A 19,391-nucleotide genomic window follows, 5' to 3' on the forward strand; every position below is an offset into this window, starting at 1 on the left:
CAGATGTTTGGGAGTGGAGGCTAAAGCTACAGGCATGTGAAAAGTTGGTCAGTTTGGACTCTCTCATGCAGTCAGATTACTTTTTCTCACAACAAAGTGCTTCTTCCAAACGCTAAATCCAAAGCACAGCATGGGCACGAGACTAGCGAATTGTTTACGTAGCTCACTGTTAGCATGAGCAGCTGTCTTGGTTATTTTGAGTCTCAGGTTATAAACTGAGCTTCGAAGCGACACTAGCTTTCACAGTTAAAATCAGAGCAACCTACCTTACAATACCGAGTGGTATAGGAAGCAATATGAGATAATCCTGCTTAAAAATTAAACCAAAACTAGGGAAAGACAAGGAATCTGAAGACAGAGCTGAGCTGAGACATCACTACACGAGCCAAATCATGAATCAAGCCATTTATAGCTAACTGTATCATCTAGGAAGAAGAAGCTACACAAAGTGACACTGAAACTATTGTGTGTAGGGACAGGAAGAAATGGCAGGACTTTGACACTGGGACTGATTCATGGAGCCATAACCAGCTGTACTCTGTCCCTGCTATTCAATACCTTGCTGTGAAGCCCCAATTCCTTCCCCAAGAGACCATCAATCTATTTATCTCATACTCAAACTGCTTGAGTCTTGCTGTCTTTGCTTTAGTTTCTTATGAGCACTTCCTTACATGTGATGTCTCTGTCTGGTACGATGAGCAACAGTCTGAGAAGTGTTTAGCCCAATGGTGCAGACACAGCAATGGATTCATAGTCTAGTCGCCCCACATCAAACACAGTACCTTGTGGCAAATTTATGTCACAATTGCATCCAAGAATACAGAATGCACAAATGGAATAAACAATAAAAAAGAACAAAAAACAGGAAACACTATGCTATGCAGGGAATCCAGACCAGACTCAGTGGGGAGATGCATACCCATGCCTTTCACAGGGTACATCTAAACTACATCCTTTTATCGAAAAAGGGATGTAAATTAGACATATTGAAATTGTAAATGAAGCCGGGATTTGAATTTCCCATGCTTCATTTACATAATGGCAGCCACAGCTTTTTTTCCCGAAAAGCTGCTTTTTGAAAAAAAACCACGGTTAAGACGGGGATCTCTCAACAGAAATGGCCCGTTTTGAAAGATCCTCAGGTTAGAGGATCTTTCAAAACAGGCCATTTCTGTCGAAAGATCCCCGTCTTAATTGTTTTTTTTCCCGAAAAGCGGCTTTTCAAAAAAAAGCCACGGTCACCATTATGTAAATGAAGCACGGGAAATTCAAATCCCGGCTTCATTTACAATTTCAATATGTCTAATTTACATCTCTTTTTTGATAAAGGGATGTAGTTTAGACGTACCTACTGCTGTTCAGACTCCTCACCCTGATTAGGCTCAATAGTCCATAGAGACTCAGTCAGAAAAAAGACAGAGGTGCATGGCTCATGTGCATGCATGCAAGTAAGTGAGCAGGATTCAATTTTCCAGGCTGCTCATTTTATTTGTGCATTTCAGGAAGCAGAACAGTAAAATTCATATTCAGTATCTTGCTGTTTGCAGGAATTCAATAATTTCATGCAAAACCCCACCACTCAACCAAAAGAATCAAAGAACCGGATCCCAAAGCCCTTATCAAGGCAAAGACCCCATTTAAGTTTGTGGGACTTTTACCTGAATATGAGCATATGGCTTACAAGAACTTAGCTGCTCAGACACTTTGAGTTTAGTCGTTTATTTTCAGACAATAGCAGTGAGTGCCACGTTGGAGTTCTACTTACTACTCCAGCTTCGTTAAAAGCAAAGTGACAAATGAACAACTGTAGAGAGTACTAAAACATTTCTCGTTATCTTGCAGCAACTTTTTTGTGGTCTCGAGTGGAAGCATTTTGTCTACATTGTCCATTGACAGTATCTTGTGGTATTTAACTGCAGCATTTTAGCAGTGTGATATTTTACTACAGCATCCTGCTACTCTTTATCTTGCTATTACTTACTGAAGCATCTTCTTACTGAAACATACTGGGGTGCCATAGTGCTGTACGACCCTGCTCCTAATGTATCACAGTTTCCTGGCACACGCTATTACTGCATTATCCCCAAGCTAATTTACTGCAGCATCCCAATGGCACTTTACTGATACATTATCCAAATATTACCTTACTTCAGTGTCCTGTGTTGCTTTATTGCTACATTATCCTGGTATTATTATAATAGAATGTTGTGACATCTTATAGTTGCATTGCCAAGATACTATTTCAGTGAAGGATTCTGTGGTACCTTATATACTCAGAGTACTTTGTACTAGTCTGGGGTATCTTATTATTGCCATAATCTAACATTTGCCTGCACTGCCTTGTGGAGCCTTCTTCCTGCCTTGTTCGAATACTACTTCCCTGCATTATCCAGAAGCACCTGTGTTATCCAAAGCCAATTTTATAGTCATATTTCACAGCAGTAGCCCTGCAGTAATGGGAAGCTTTATAAAAGGCTTCCATGCTACTGAGATTTTTAGAAGCCCTCCACCTTGCTAATTGGCATAAGGCCTTTCCCTGAAACAACTGCATTTAGCGCATGCGTGTGTGTGTGTATAAAGCTGCTTTGCTAACTCATTGCCACAATGGTGAGGTAGTTGGAACACACCAGACACGCTGTAAAATAGCAGGATTGCTGTTGCTATGCCCAATGGGATCCTGCTGAGCAGACAAAAGTAGCATCACATTCACATGGCATGAATACAGGCATTAAAACCAATTCAAGAACGCAGTTTGTATAGAAGTAGTTGCATATAAATACTGAAAGAAAGTGAGACAAATGCAGAGCAATTATGTGTGTCCTCAGAAGGACTTGGCTGCTGTCTTCCTTTTTTTTTTTTTTTTTTTTTTTGAAGAAATTGAGTCAGAAAACCAAGTAGGAGCAGAGCTTTCTGATCTCCAGAGAAAATGCAGCTTTGGCTGCTTCTCTAGTCATTGTTGAACAGATTAGATTGCATGTGTGTTCACTTAGCTAGGAACTTGTTCGACATCCAGGCCCCCTTGGGTACATGCATAGACACACTGTGTCTGTAAAACTTCTATGCTCAGCATGCTATTTACAGTGCACAGCCACAGAGGAGTCACTAACTTTTGCCCTTTCTGACCCGGATATCCGGCAGAAAAGGAGGAAGGGGACAGCTGCACAGATCCAAGGCATATCCTAATACCAGTACTTCTTGCTGGGAAGATGGCCAGGTTTCTCCATCCCTGTACACCTGCCAGCATGAGGTAGCACCAATGGGTAAGGAGCAATATAGCATACTCCTTACAAGCCCCATGAGGCATTCTGCTTGCATGTGTCCTATGGGGAAAGAATAGCTCAGAGCACCTTTGCTCAGTTGCTCCAGCTGCACACTCCTTCAGAACCCAGCATTCCAGAGCAGAGCAACAGCTCAGTTTGGGGCTAGGAGTTCAGTGTGAATAACTGTTTTTACCTGCCTGAAAGCAGCTACATTCTCCCCCTAACATTCGGAGTGCGCACAGCCCACCTGCCTGCCCCTCACAGAACACACTACCAGATGCTTTACTTTTCATATACACACCCTGCTCGTGATCACTCTGCGCAGCCTGACTTGGAATTTTATAAGAATCTCTCCTTATCAGCGAAGCTGACAGGGTTGAAAAGCCTCTGCCCACAGCAGCGTTCATGCAACAGTAAAATAGCCTGGGGTGGAAGCAGGAATTGTTTTATAAAACTCCAGTGACATGTGCCACTGTGCTTTACACAGAAAAATACCTTTGGGAGGCCAGCCATCACAATCTCAAACTGTTAGGGATGGCTGCAGATACGAGTGCTTATGGATACCCAACTGGGCTGGCTGTGCAGACGGCCCCATTATTACCAGAGGCTGGGTGCAGGAAAGGACAGAAAATCTGGTCCAGTGGGGATGGACAAAGTAATATCTTGAAGGTGACCAATGTCACTTTGGGCCATGAGATCATCTTAACATGTATGTGTGCATGCCCTGATGTAGTAGTTCTGAAATCCTGGGACTCAGCTGTGGTTTTGGTATACAAAAGGGAAGAGTTTAGTTTGAGGCTGTAGGTTAACATACTATTTAGGATAATATAGCAAAAGGTAGCACATATCACCTCTCAAAGCTGTACTGTGTATCCATACAGGCAAAGGGCCTGATCCTGCACTCTCTTAGGCAGAACATCCGTTGATGTATCCTGAAACATACCATGAGTTTCCTGTAAGCAATAAGGTGCCCATGGGCAGCATTTCATTTCAGAGGGAAGGGAGAAGAGGACCAGTCTTTTTTTTCCTGATAGAAATTGTGATACCCTAGTTTTGAATATGCATAGAGCTTAAATGCTAGTGCATCTGCATGTATTGTACATAGGTGGCTTAGATAGCTCTGCCTGAGTAGGAATGCAGGATTAGAACCCTTTCAGAAGTTTCTACCTTGTGCACCAAAGACATGTTAGCTGGGTGTGAGTGAAGAAAGGCAACAGACGTACTTATTCTGAACCACTTGCTAGTTCATGAACTTAAAACTATCATCACTTATTAGGCAGTTATTGTGACATAAATCAACTGCATTATATTTGGAAATGATTGGTTTTGGAAAGTTTTGAATATGCACAATATGTTGCAGGTGACTACAGGTCACTTTTTACTTCCGCAGCTACTATACATGGCTATTATTATTAGCCAAATAAATTACTGTACTTCAGTTCTTTCTTCCTCCTCCTCCCAAGACACATTTCTCAGCTCTTACGGAGACTACTGAGAACAGTATTGGATCTTTTTTCAGCCTGTACTCTTGGGCATGATGGTCACATGCAGTTTCAGCCAATCCTCATTTTTCTAATGTTATTAGAAATGGCACATCCCAGGGGAGTGGTGTGTCTGAGAATTAAAGCAAGGTCTAAGCAGTGCCCATTATTATTCAAAAAGTGGCCTCTGAATCAAAATTCCTGACCTATTCACAACATGCTTCTGCTTCACCCTTGTGTTACCTTAACCAGGAACCTGTTCCTCTCTGAATTTTGCCCTCAGGTGTAACTCCTAAGTGACCAGCTGAAGTCAATTGAATTAGCTTCACCTGCATAAAGGATAGCAGGTTTTCACCTTCTCTATTTGGAGTGGCTAGGAGTTTCCCCAAAGTGGTTCAGATCAAGCTGTTTTGAATTAAATTGAAAAAACTGATAGGCATGTAACAAAAACTTGAAATAAATAGGAAACCAAATACAATATAAAACATATTACCGTAGGTGTGTATGCTTTTTACAGCTCTAACATTGCCTGGTGACCACAGGGCAGACACTGATCACATTTGTGCTACTGTACATGCAGAGTAACTCCGCTGAAGGCAGACGATTTACACAGAGATCAGAATCTGATTGTATGGACTAGACCTTCAGCTCATGGAAATCATAAACACTCCACTGATTTCAGCTGATGATCTAGCCATGTATCTTTGGACATACTACATGCTCTTGGAAGGACAGGAAGTGAAGAGTTAAAAAGTGCCCTTTCAACCATTGTTTTAAAAAAGGAGAGGAAAGAATAAATATATAGTCAATGAAATTGCTCCTATCCGCAGGAGATGTGGATTAAGCATTTTTTGAGCAGGAGAAGCAGCTTCAGGTAGGTAATTTATTGGACTTGGATGATCACCAGAAAGAGAGCAAGTGGCAGTGATGGTGGTGGCATTTACCAGGGAGAGAAGAGATGATGGGTAAATATTGATCTCGCTCAGCTCTTCTGTCTCTAGTTTATGGTTGGGACTGATTCCTTTCATCATATGCTACTAAGCCCTCTGTCTTGTTGACCTTTCATATACAATGAAGTGTGCTCCTTTGAAACCAAGTAGGAAACCAAGTACTTTTATAGAACTCAATGTCATTACAAAGCTGTACACGTAAGAAAGTGTTGATGTAAACTATGAAAAGAGGAACCTCCGGTGAGCTGATCTCTCCACCTTGCGCTCCTTTGTCTGCCCTCACTCTCATTTGCGTCCTCTCTTGCAGTGACCCATTCTCCCCAAAATGAATCTTCCTCCATGGGGGTGGAGTGCAGTGGTCCTTCAGGAATGTCAGCGACAGCGTGTCGGGCTGAGGCTGTCAAGAGGACTGCATCAGGCCTGTGAGGCGCTTGCCTGCCAGAGACTTTCCCTAGAGGAACAAACAAAGAGAAGAACAAAGCCAAGCGGTGAGTTAAGCTGCTGCACTGTAAAATAGACCAGCCTGCCCAATCAGCTGGCCCATGACTGATCACGATGAGCAGGAGCCTAAAATGGTTGAGAGGCGGCAGATGTAGCAGCGTGCAGGGGATAAATGCCATACCTATTGGTGGTGATGGGAGTAGGTGGTTCCTACCCATGCCAGTGCTTATATAGAGGCAGTAAATCTGGGGTAACATAACCATTGGAATTTTAGCCTCTCCATGTGCCTCAGGTAGCTGAGCCCACAGTGCACCACAGGCCATACTTACCACATGGGGGAGGATTTAGGGGGCCTGGTGGATACTAGGGATGTAAAATCCCATTTAATTGGCTAACTGACTAAACATATTGTTTAACTGGTTGACTGATTAAAGGGGGAATGGGCTGGGCGGGAGGGAGGGGCCAACCTGTCTGGAGTGACCTCCCTGCCCGCCACTGAGCTGAAGCAGCCCTCCCCCTCTGTCCATGGTGGGCCCCCTGCGGGACTGGAGCAGCCCCCTTCCCACGGGAGGTGGGGAGTATTTCCATCCCCACCAAAGGTTAACCTTAACTGGTAGGCCTGTTAAGGGTGAGGTTAAACCTTCACATCCCTAGTGACACCTGGCTGAATGTGAGCTCCCAATGTGATGCTGTGGGCAAAAGAGCTCATGTGATCCTGGGATACATAAACATGGTGATCCTGAGAAGTGGGAGAAAGGTTATTTACTTCTGTATTAAGCATTATATTAGAATGTTGCTGGCATCCTTATCCAGGACTGAGTCCCCTCAATTAAGAAGGATATTGATGAAGAGGAGAGGTTTCAAAGAAGAGCTGCAGGAATTATTAATGGATTAGAAAACATGCCTTATAGTGACAGATTCATCGAATCATAGAATCCTAGGGCTGGAAGAGCTCAGTCTATTTAAGCTAAACAAAGAGAAGGTTAAGGAGTGAACTGAATATAGTTTATAAGTAGCTACATGAAGAACGAATATTTAAGACAAGTTGTTCCTCCCTAGACCGTGACTCTCCAGTCTGGCAATATCCATGTTTCAGTAGGACCACAGATGTTCCTGGACCACAGAGCCCAGGTACAGGGAAGTCTGGAAGCGGGGTTGGCAGCGTGGCAGGAGAGGCTGGCGACTCGGCTGGGGGCCCCATGGAAGAGGAGTCAGGCAGCATGGCAGGAACTCCAGCCACAGCAGCCAGGAAGCGCCAGCTACAGTGGCATCCAGGAACTCTGACCCTGAGGAGCTCTGGCTGGGCCAGAGACAGGGGGGCTAGGGCCAGAGCCCAGCATCAGCAGGGCTGGGCTGGAGCCTGAGCCCAAAGGTAGCAGGGCCAGGCATGAGCCACAAGGAGCCAGAAGCAGAGCGGGATGGTGGGCTGGGAGGCCAGTGGCAGGGGACTGCCCGTGGTGCAGCAAAGCTCCTCATTCAGGACTGGTCAGGTCCCAAGGGTTCCAGACTAGGGAGGTCCAACTAGGCTCCTCAGTCTAGCAGAGAAAGATTTAATACGTCTAACATGTATGGCGATCCAATGGCTAGAAGTTGTAGACAGACAAATTCATACTGGAAATAAGCTGTATATTTTTGACAACAAGGTTGATTAACCATTGGAACAACTTACCAAGGGACGTAGTGGGTTCTCCAGCACTATCAATTTTCAAATCTAGATTGGCTGTGTTTCTAAAAACTCTGCTCTAGAAATTATTTTGGAGATGGTCTCTGAACTGTGCTATACAGAAGGTCACAGTAGATGAACACTGTGGTCTTTCTTGGCCTGGGAATCTATGAAATGAAGTTCAGCCGAATGTTCAACAAAAAGGGGATCAGCTCAGACACTGAAGTCTGTCCACAAGCATTATCTCAGCGGGATTACACTCTCTCTCTCGGGCTCAAGAACTGTTGAGTGATGGTATGAAAATTAACCCAATTCTACCTCCCTCTGGCTACAATTTTTTAACCTACTATTTGTTACAAGTTATATCTAACAACACTCTAACTGGAAGAGATCAGAGAAGAAATATTTTTCTTTATTTTTCAGTTTGTTTATAAATTTGAAAGCATTTTGTATGTAGTCAATTTCATAGTGTAGTTTGTTTCTCTTGGCTCATTGAGTGAGTCTTTGAAACACCAATAAATAACACTTTACCAAAAATGGCTATTTTAGCAAATACAGTAACGTAAAATAAGCTCTGTATAAAACCCATTAGAGGAAGCAGAGATCTGATATTCCCGTAGGCTTATTTCAATTTTTTTTTTAAATAGAAGAGTATTATTGTCAAACAAGAAAAAATCACCAGGGAGAATTGGCAGCTGCTGCTATTACCTGAAATTACATGCCCACACATGGAGTACAATTTACTACCCCTCCATATGTTGGCAGATTTTTGTTAAAATTTTTCTTCACATGAATAGTGTGTAGTTTGCAAAACTTCATAACTTGGCCCAGTCTTGGCCACTGGTCTCCAGTTCCTATTGCAAGAAAAGAGAGGGGAGTTGTCAACTGAGGAGGTTTGGGGCTAAGGGGAGCCAAGGGGAGGGAGAACTGAGAGGCAGTCCACTAACAGTGTGTCAGCTCCTATGCTGTAAAAGGGGCATCCAGTCCCCCAATCCCATGTTGCCTCCATGTTTGACCGTCCAGCTTGAGGTGAGGAGTAAATCTATGCATGCTTAAATTGTTCCAGGGCTTGGCAGTTCAGAGGAATGGGGCAGCTGAGAGCAGAGTAAGGATAGAAGGGTTGTGTGGTCTCATGGAGAGTAGAGAATGAGTCTACAAATAGAGATTGGAGCTCCAGCCCTAGGGCTGTTAAAGCAGCAGAAGGAATAACTGACAAGTGACTAGCTAGCAGGGGTTAGGCCTTTGAATCAGGACACCCATCTCCCCACTTCTTTCCTGCCATCTGCAGAGCCTTCTGTATTGGCCTGGCAGACTTCCTGTGTGTGAACTTGGGCAAATCACCAACACTCTCTGCACCTTCGAGTTCTGAGAGGATAAATGTGTCAATCAAGTGGAAAAGGTTGAGCTAGTACAGGCTGAACCTCTCGTGTCCGACACCCTCAGGACCTGACTGGTGCTGAACCACAGGAGGTCAGTATTGTCTAGTGGCATGACCAACACTTCCACCGCTTAGTAGGCTCTTAGAGGACATTTAGGGGTAAATTAGAGCTAAATAACAGCACAGAACACTGAGAGCCAGGATGGTGGCTGTAAAGAAACTTTATGGGACCGCAGGAAAGTTGGCCACACCTATGATAAAATAGACATCTGGCTAACTAAAATCATGCCAGACCACAGATCAGAAAGTGCTGGATTAGAGAGGTTCAGCCTGTATGGATCAGAAAGAAATGTGAAGTGAGGAAGAAACAAAATCCATTGTCTAGAATATGAAATTTTCAGAAGATGATGCCAAATCAACTGTCACATATATTTTTCTGTGTGAAGACAGAATAGTGGAGGGGCTCAAGAAGTACCCAGAAAAAATGAGTAGAGAAGGATAGAAAAGGGCCCCTACATGAAAATTTCAAATCTGAAACCAGAAAGCCCTATATGTAGGTAGATTTAGATACAAGGTTTTGGTTCAGCCCAGAGCAGAGGTTGGTCCCTGCCACAAAGCTTGGCTCTGGATTTGATCATCTCCAATGGTGGCGGAGTAGGTATCGTGTTTTTTCTTTCCATGGATCATTCTTTTCCTTTTACATTGTGAACTAAATTTTGTGAGGAAAATGGGCTCAAATCTTCTGTGTTTCATATGAAAAAATTCACAGAGGAGCATACTGGGCCACAGCCGGTACAAATCAGCTTCACTCTGTTGACTCTGACGGAACAGTCCTGACTCTCACTAGCTCAGGACCTAACCTCATGTATTTATGTTTCCTTCTTAATCTCTGCATTGCTTTGTGCTCCCAAATTCCTCCAGGGAAAGGCATAAATCCCCATAGCATTGCTGAGTGCAGCACTTCACGTTTGTAGTTAGCAGAGAAGGGTGAAATAAAACCCATCGGCTATGTCTAGATTGGCACGATTTTCCGCAAATGCTTTTAACGGAAAAGTTTTCCGTTAAAAGCATTTGCGGAAAAGAGCGTATAGATTGGCACGGACGCTTTTCCACAAAAGCATTTTTTGAGGAAAAGCGTCCGTGCCAATCTAGACGGGGTTTTGAGCAAGAAAGCCCCGATTGCCATTTTCACGATTGGGGCTTTTTTGCGGAAAACAAATCTGAGCTGTCTACACTGGCCCTTTTGTGCAACAGGACTTTTGCCGGAAAGGGAGCAGCATAGTATTTCCTCAAGAAGCACTGATTTCTTACATGAGATCGTCAGTGTTCTTGTGGAAATTCAAGCGGCCAGTGTAGACAGCTGGCAAGTTTTTCTGCAAAAGCAGTTGCTTTTGCGGAAAAACTTGCCAGTCTAGACACAGCCATCGTGTTGTACAGTTTCTTAGCGGCTACGCACCTGGTCATGCCCAGGAGAGTCAGCTGGCCACTGTTCTGTCTGATTTGAAAGAGATGCAACAGAAGGGTGATGGAGTAGTATGTCCCATTAAGGGCAACGGTGCCCAGGGAGCAGTTCTCCCTGATTATGGGGCATGGCTCTTTCGAATTCTGAGAGGTCTGATATTATACAAGGATTTAGGCCAGAGCCGGGCAAAATATGGCCTGGGGGCCAGATCCGGCCCACCAAGCCACCAGATCCGGCCCGCAGACCACCCTGCTGGGACCCTCAGGCACATAGCTGCATGGTTTAAAGCTCACTCTGCGGGTGTCTCTGCTCTGCAGGGAGGGGGGAAGCTTCATGCAATCTCTCCACCCCCAGCCCAATCCTCAACTCCTATTGGCCAGAAAGAACCAGCCAATAAGAGCTGGGAGATTGACCTGGAGGATGGGAGCAGTGCAAGTCTCTTCCCCCGCCAGGAGCTGAGAGCCACATGTGATTTGCAGATTGCAGCTTTAAATGATTTGGGGCTGCAGCAGGCAGGGAGCCCAGACTGCCTTGGGCATGCTGCAGGGCTGTTGGCTTGGGTAAGTGCCTCTCAGCCAGAGCCTGTTTCTGGCACCCTTGCCCCTCCTGCACCCCAACTCCCTCCCCCGGTTCACCATCCAAACCCTCTGTACCCCCTACCCCTGGTCACAACTTCCTCCCAGGCCCCTGAACCTCCTCCTACACTTCTCCCCCAGGCCAGAATCCTCTCCTGCATTCTCACTCCCTCCCAAACCCTGCATCCCATTCCACCACTCCAAGTCGTTACCCACCCCCTCTGTAGTCTGCACCTCCTTTTGCCCCTCTCCCAGGTCACAGCTCCCTCCCAGACTTTGCACCACCTCCTAGAGCCCCTCTCCCAGGCCAGAATCCTCTCCTGCACACATGCCCCTCCCTGACCCTACGCCCCCATCTCCTGACCAAGTCACAACCCCCCCCTACTCCCAAACTCTCTCAGACCTTACACCATCTCTTGCATCCCAGTGCCTTACCCTGCACACCCTTCTGCACTCAACCTCCATCTTAAACACTGCAATCCCTCCACAAGAAAGTGCGGCCCTTGACTGCTTTCCAATCATCTCTCCAGAAATTATTGCCCACCCCTGATTTAGGCAATATTAGTAGAGAGGAAGTGGTCACAAATTCCTTTTTTTCTCCATCCCGAGGCCAATCTCAGCTGCCTTACACAGGTTCTCCAGCATGGTTTGGTGCTGCTCTGCTCTGCTACCCAGAGGTAGAGCCCACTGTTTTTGTTGTGTCTTCCAGATTTCCCAGAGGCCTGCCAGAATTTCTTTGGAGGACTGCATCATCCAGAAACGGGCATGGGAATGCCAGAGACAATGTCTGTGCCCCATACACCAACTCCCTCTTTGGGCACTTCTGCTCCTCCCCAACTGCAGCTGTTCATATTCATTCCATTACTGCTATCACGTGGACATGGGAAAGCTGCCCTCCAGTTTGCTCTTTTGTGGTCCATCCTGACCCTAGAGGTGCATTGTCCTCAGCACCGACTCGGGTTCTTTCAATCAATTACCCAGATCAGATTAGTTCAAAACATAGATCCCTTCCATAGGGTCTGGTTTATTACTTCTCTTTGCAAAGTGTATCATACTGCTTTGTTGCTCACGTTCATTGCCATTCTGGCACCATTTCAGAATCCCGATAAGTTTTCTTGCTCCGGTTTAGGAAGCCCCAGCCTTCCTCCCAGAGCTGGGTTCTATTTCAGTCAGTCACACGCTCTTAAGATGGGAGTCCCCAGTGTTCTTCCTTGGAGCTGGGTTATGATTTCAACCAGCTGTAGTGCCTTAGCTAGTTTCTGCTCCAGCTGGTTGCCAGGATCAGAGGGGTCAGCAGGCCAGTCCTCTCCTACTATGAGGGAGGAGACAGCTATAATCTCACCCTCTTTGTTAATGATCATCCTAAGAACAGGGGGACCTTGCTCTGCCCATTCTGCAAAGCTCCTGTTTCTGGGCCCCTAAATAAATAGCAACAGGATTTCTTCCCAAGTGCCACTTCCTCTCTACAATGTCTCATAGGTCCTCATATATATCAGAATCTTTCAAAATCTTAAGGAGCCATGTCATGTGACTGGGCAGGGCTGGGTTAAGTTCTAGACACCACTGCCTTTAAAGGGGCTGTCTATGCCATTACCATACCATTTTTCTGCATAATTTGCAAAGACTTTGAGATGTCATCAGCCTCCCTGGACCAGTGGGCTTTCTGAGTCCTTCTCTCTCAAACTCTGTGGGAGCAAAGCTGAATACACAGATTGCAAGGTAGGGGGTTCCGGAGTATGGGTTTGTGCTAATTTGATCGCAATATCAGGCCCCCTCTGTGGGATGTGTCTAGCTGAGATGTAGGAGTCAACCAGGAGAAAGATTGGAAGCAGTTAAATTGATCCTCACTTAGGTCTGAGAGATGCCAAAAAAGTTAACACCCCAATAGGATATTTTGGGCAAAATCCCACAGTCCTGACTCAGCCAAAATAGCCTTGTTGAGAGCACTGATTAAGGAATCTAGGGCTTGGCAGTGTCACACAAGGTGTGTCTATGGTGTTAAAATACGACACTCTGGATTTGCACTTTCTTAATAAACGCTCCAACCAAAGTACATTTTTTCTGCCACTTGGTCCCATCAAAAGATAAAATCAACCCAACTTCGGTCCCATGTGGCTATGGTGCAATTGGCAGGCTTGCCACAGTTTATGATGATAATTTCAGCCTACTCCCACCAAATATGGATTTTGAGTGTCAAACACATATGCTGATCCACCTACTTCAAGGATAAATATGGGCACGATCTTGGGGATTAAAAACAAACAAAAACCACCAACCAACCCTCCTTCCCATACACCTAAAGTCTTTTAGCGGCAAGATGTTCTTCATTGGTAGTTCATTGTTCTTCATTGGTAGTTACAATAGCAACATTAATCAATAACATTAATCAACTAGTCACACTTTTGTCACTCAAACAGTATGTTACAGTATTGCTGGAGAGTGTTGGAAAGGAAAAGCCGTTAGTTCCTTTTTTCAGCAGTTCCACTGCAAACAGTTGTACTTGGCTGTAGACTTCAAGAGAGGATCCAGTCCACATCTATTGCTGGTGGCTAAAGCACTCCTCAGCTCTGTTTATAGAGCAGAATGAATTTGTTACCCTTAAACTCTACCATTTGCAGCAGTTGCCATTTTAGAAATAGGGACACACTGGGGTTGTGGTAGGGAAGCAATGAGTAATATGAAGCTAGATTAACCCCACGGGAGTTTTCAGAGACTTCTGAAATAGACTTTGGCAATTAATATTCAAAATCTGCCTTTTGATTGTCCAGTCCATTCTACTACTCAATTAGCTGTAGGACTTAGGGATCCAATCCTATGGGGTCTTGAGCACCCTGAGTTCATGCCAAAATCTACTGAAGCGAAGAGTACTACTTGTGTCTCAGGAAATGATTAACATCTTGCAAGTCTGGGCTCTAGCTGTCTTGCTGCTGCTCTAAGATTTAAATTCCATTAACATTCAGCTTCTTAATGAAGCATAATACAGTAATTAAGCACAAGAGCCCCATACAGGCAACAAGGCAAATGAAAACAAACTTTCTATCGGGCTCTCTGCATAGAGAATAGCTGTTCTTTCTAGCTTACTTAAACAGATTGTGTGTTTTGAGTGCTGAGTTATTCCCCATCTTGTACTTTGCCAGTGATGTGTACAACAGGGGACTATCCCTAGTTTGGCTGCCGTTCTCATGGCTAGAAGTTTGGGAGGAAACTGTGAAATAATCTTTAAAAAAATTTAAAAAGCAGCACTGTTTTAGCCCGCTTTTGTGGTTTCAGAATACTTTACTGTGGTCAGCACACAGACACATGCAGACATTATCAACCTCAGCATGCACTAATCAGCAACTGCCATGCACTGGATCAGTTACTTACCTGAGCAGCATTGATCGAAGGGGGAATTTGGTGGCTAAGGGAGGGCAAAGAGGTGGTATATGGGAGGCTTCCTGAAGCTGAGTTTTCTTTGCCAGACTGACAGAGACCAAATGATCCTTTGCTATGTGAGTTCCCATCCTCAGTCCCTGCCAACCTCCTCCAACATCAAGTTAGGACTTTGAATCATTTTCTTGGTTTCCTTCCCCCTCCCCCATTCCACTCCATGCTGCCATTTGGTCCCTATGAAAATCAGAATCATCAGCTTCTCACAGGGCAAACCATTCCTTTGAGATGCTACTCTACCCCATTCCACCCTCACAGTAGGGCTGAGACATGACGCTATGTACATCTTTCTTTTCGGGGCAAACAAATGGTACTTCAATCAGACCTGGGTTTAGGTTTCTGATGCGGTGATAGACATTTATGACATTTTGGACAGAAGGAAATCGTTACTAAAGTAGCTCAGGCTCATCAATCTGGTATTGACTGAGTGATGCTACCCACCAAAATCTGTTCCTGGAGCAAGACATTTTCCAGCACTGTCCATCTCTTCATGGCTAGAGTTCTGTGTGGACCTTAGGGCCATTTCATTTTTAATGTTCTTTTTATTAGACATTTCCACAATAAGATACATTGCCACGGTAAGGTAAGTAATAAATTAAGAAAACAAAAGATAAATATGAAAGAAGGCTAAAGAAACCCAATAATGACAAAGTAAAATAACTTAGTTGAACACCAAATCCATGCAGACAGTAACATAAATGAAAAACATTTAAATTAGTGTACACAAAAGTAATGGACAATACAACCAAAAACATGCTTTACAGAGAATAGAAACCAAACATATAGTGTGGCTTTCAACATTAGGGGTACGTCTACACTACATGCCTCTGTCGGCAGAGGCATGTAGATTTGTTTGTTCAGCAAAGGTAAATGAATCTGCGATTTAAATGATCGCGGCTTCATTTACATTTACATGGCTGCCGCGCTGAGCCGACAAACAGCTGATCAGCTGTTTGTCGGCTCGCCGCTAGTCTGGACGTTCCCCCTGTCGACATCAAAGCCCTTTGTCGGCAGCCCCGGTAAACCTCATTCCACGAGGAATAACGGGGCTGCCGACAAAGGGCTTTGATGTCGACAGGGGGAACGTCCAGACTAGCGGCGAGCCGACAAACAGCTGATCAGCTGTTTGTCGGCTCAGCGCGGCAGCCATGTAAATGTAAATGAAGCCGCAATCATTTAAATCGCGGCTTCATTTGCCTTTGCTGATCTGTCTAATCTACATGCCTCTGCCGACAGAGGCATGTAGTCTAGACACAGCCTTGGATGTACAAACAACAGCTCACCTTATTTCCAGCCATGCCTATCACTCTTTACCACTATGTTCAACAGAGTTCCTCCCAAAACATTGCCGACTGGACCTTTTATATGCATACATTTGACTGTGGAACTGTATCTCACTATTGCTCACAGTCTAAATTATGAAAGTTTAGTCTTCCCCAAAACAACTAGTTCGGGCATTTGATCTTGCTCCTCCCTTCCCTGCCTCACTTGTGTTTCTGGCTATCCCTCTATGGACACATGCTTGGACAACAGGTGACTTAAAGATGAAATTATCAGTCCCTGCTGTATTTTCAATTTACTGAGCATTTCCTATGCGTAAAGTGTTTACTTCACCAAGACATTGTACTTTACCATGGCAAACAGCAATGAAATATACAATGTAAAACAAGCAAAGAACAAAGACAAAATTCAAACCTCATCAATTCCTAGAGATCCATTTGCAAATCTTGATGATCATCCCTACAGTCTCAGACTAATGAAAGATCTTCTATAGTCAAGGAGCAGTTAAGGCTCCTTAATTCTGAGGACCAGTTTGTGCCAGCTTTGGCATCAGTTACAGCAACCATAAGGCAGCTCTAAATTACACCATTGGCACGTAGTCCTAAGCAAACTCTGGAGAAGGATGGTGATCAGAATTTGTGATCTGGAACATAGAACTATATTGCAGGAATTGACCATGCCAGAATCACCAGCAACCTGGTATTCTGGTAGTGGACAATAAGAATTCTGGAAATCAGTTCTACTTGTTAAATTTAACAATAATATCTCAGGTCAATTAACTTCAGTGAAAGTTTTGCATCAGCACGGAATACAGGATTTGGCCCACTATATGATAAAGCTTGTGCAGGAGTTTAGTTTTTTTTAAAAATACAGCAAAACAGAAAGTTGAAAACGCTCTTCTAATAGCTAACATACTCTTTATGTGAAAATAAGTAATGCCCAAATACCCTCTAGGTCACAAAATACCTTGATTGCTAGTTAAAACATATATGCTATTTTCTGATGTTCATTAGAAATCCACCTTCTATAACATCTTGTGTTATATTCAACTCCTAAATTATTACCGCCAATTATTCTATGGCAGAATGTGGCCTATTAATGCTGCTGGAGAAGCCAACATTGTGTATTAGTTTTTGAATGCAAATACAACATTGAGTTCTAGTTTTCTCTTCATCAACAGGAAGTTTCATTTGCTTAACTCCCTTTAGAAGAAATAAGAGTTATTCATGTACCTATCTTGTATAATAGAAATAGAAACTCATGATGTCAAAGTTCACTCACTTGCGCCATTGAGATATTGCACTTATTTTGAGAAGGAAATTTAGACTACACTAGGTTGAAATCAGAGCTGGATCCAAGCCCGAAAGTGAACCTGTCAATTTATGGGTATTCTAAATCTGGATTTGAAGTTGGCAGCCAGAGCTCAGTGTACAGCAGAAATGCATTGAGGTTTAATCGTTCAGAGCTTGAATGTGTACAGAATAAAAGACATTGAAGGAATAGTAGTTTGTTTTACAGTTCATAGAGCACCTTTCATCCAGTAGGATCTGAAAGCACTTTATAAACTGCATATATAAGGATCACTCTCCCATTGCTGGAATGTAGCGATGTCTGGAGTGTAACACGCAGCCATTCTGTGCCAGCTAGACTACACAACAGGGTTTTCAGGAAGGGAAGGGAAGGGAAGGGAAAGGAAGGGAAGGGAAGGGGAGAATAAGTTATGCAGTAAAATCTATGAATACTTTTCTTTAAAGGTGCCCTTGTATAGAAGAGAATAGCAGCATACATGCAATATATGCAGCCTATTTTTACAGTAGATAAAACATGTTGTGTGAGCTCATGTAGCAGATACATAATACAGATACAGCACTATATAGATTCAGGGAACAGATGCAGTATACTAAAGAATGCAGTATATTTTCAATACATGAACTGTATACTCCTCTACAATTATAGGTATTAACCAATCACAATAAATGTTACAATGAGCAGAGGACATGTTGTGAACGTATATTGGCTACTCTCACACAATTGGTGCATTCTGTTGTTTTCTACCACCTATGTAGTGCAGGTACCTTTTTCTAGTATAGTTACACCTCTTAGAGTGATTGTAAAACAATTAAAATGCTGGGTGTACAAATTATTATTTTTATTTTAATAAAATATCCTTGCTCAAGTTAAAACAGCCCCTTTTCCAGGTAGCTCCCTTACTGCAACATTTGTGAATCTTTGAAATTTATTTCAATGTGTTTCTCTGAGCTAACTGGTACCCAATACTGGCCCATCATGATTGCTGCAATTTGGGTGTATGTATTCTCTGTTCACTGGTGTCTTTGATTTTTAATTTTAGGCTAGATAGCATATTTGTTTTCATATAATGCAAATGGTGCATACTTTCCATGTCCTGTCATGCTGTCACTTTTTTATTATCTCCACCATTGGAGATATTTAAGAGCAGGTTAGGTAACCATCTATCAGGGATGATCTAGATTAGGGGTGCGCAAAAGGGCCTCCGTGGGCTGAATCTGGCCCACCAAGGGGGTTGATCTGGCCCGTGGAGGCGTTGCTGCTTTCCTGCCCCCAGGTCAATTAGGGCCTGAAAGCGGGAGGGAAGTGCACACAGTTTCCTCTGGCCTGCAAGGAGTGCACATCGCATCTAAGCACCAACTGCTCCTGGCAGGGCGGGAGAAGACTTCTCGTGCTCCTCCGCCCCCAAGCCCTGATTGGCCTGGGTGCAGAAAGGGGAGCACGCAAAGTCTCCTCCCACCGCCAGGAACATTGGCACCTAAGGGGAACCTCTGGGGGGGGGGGGGGGAAAGACTTCACATGCTCCTCCACCCCCAGACCAATTATTGTCTGTGAGTGGGGAAGCAGGGAAGTATCCTGGCACTGCCCCTTCCACTTGAGGCCCCGCCCCTTCTCGTGTTGCCTGGGGCCACTTCAAAAATTTCTAAAAAATTATTGCCCACCCCTGATCTAGACAGTGCTTAGTCCTGCTGTGAGTGCAGAGGACTGGACTTGATGATCTCTCAAGATCCACTCCAATTGTAGCAGTCTATGTTTTATCACATTTTGCATTTGTGCAGTGTTTGGAAAGCCACAGGTAAATAACAGTGAACTGAAAGATCTACATGATTTTTAGGGAACAAGGTTTTTTTTTTTTTTTTTTTTTTTTTTTAATTTAAAGTCCTGACCGATTGCCAGGTATTTACCCATCAGCCAACCAGAAGCCTCCTTTCACAATGTTCTCATCATACACATTTATATTGTGTCACATTAAAATCGATGTAAAATAGAATTCATTCAGCTGTGAAGGATTAGATCTTGTCCATACCTTTCAACCTATGACATAATGCGCATTAATTATAACATTAAACCAGCTTCAGGGGGTAGCTGAGTTAGTCTGTACAGGTAAACTGAAAAAACAACAAATAGTCTGGTAGCACTTTATAGTCTAACAAAACGTATAGA

The 19,391-nt window shown here is 43.9% G+C and overlaps 1 protein-coding gene across 2 annotated transcripts in view; it reads right to left on the minus strand.

The window, feature by feature from the left end:
- Positions 1-1,532: 1,532 nt before the first annotated feature.
- RGS6 (regulator of G protein signaling 6) overlaps positions 1,533-19,391 on the minus strand; it is a 472,365-nt gene continuing 454,506 nt past the window's right edge. For both annotated transcript variants that reach the window (XM_075927284.2, XM_089778523.1), the window contains one exon: positions 1,533-6,142. In XM_075927284.2, the coding sequence (XP_075783399.1) occupies positions 6,092-6,142 (51 nt within the window). In that variant the 3' untranslated portion in view covers positions 1,533-6,091. The remainder of the gene's footprint in view (positions 6,143-19,391) is intronic.

Source organism: Pelodiscus sinensis, chromosome 5 (assembly GCF_052426305.1).
Source record: "Pelodiscus sinensis isolate ZL-2025 chromosome 5, ASM5242630v1, whole genome shotgun sequence".
Lineage (NCBI taxonomy): Eukaryota > Metazoa > Chordata > Testudines > Trionychidae > Pelodiscus > Pelodiscus sinensis.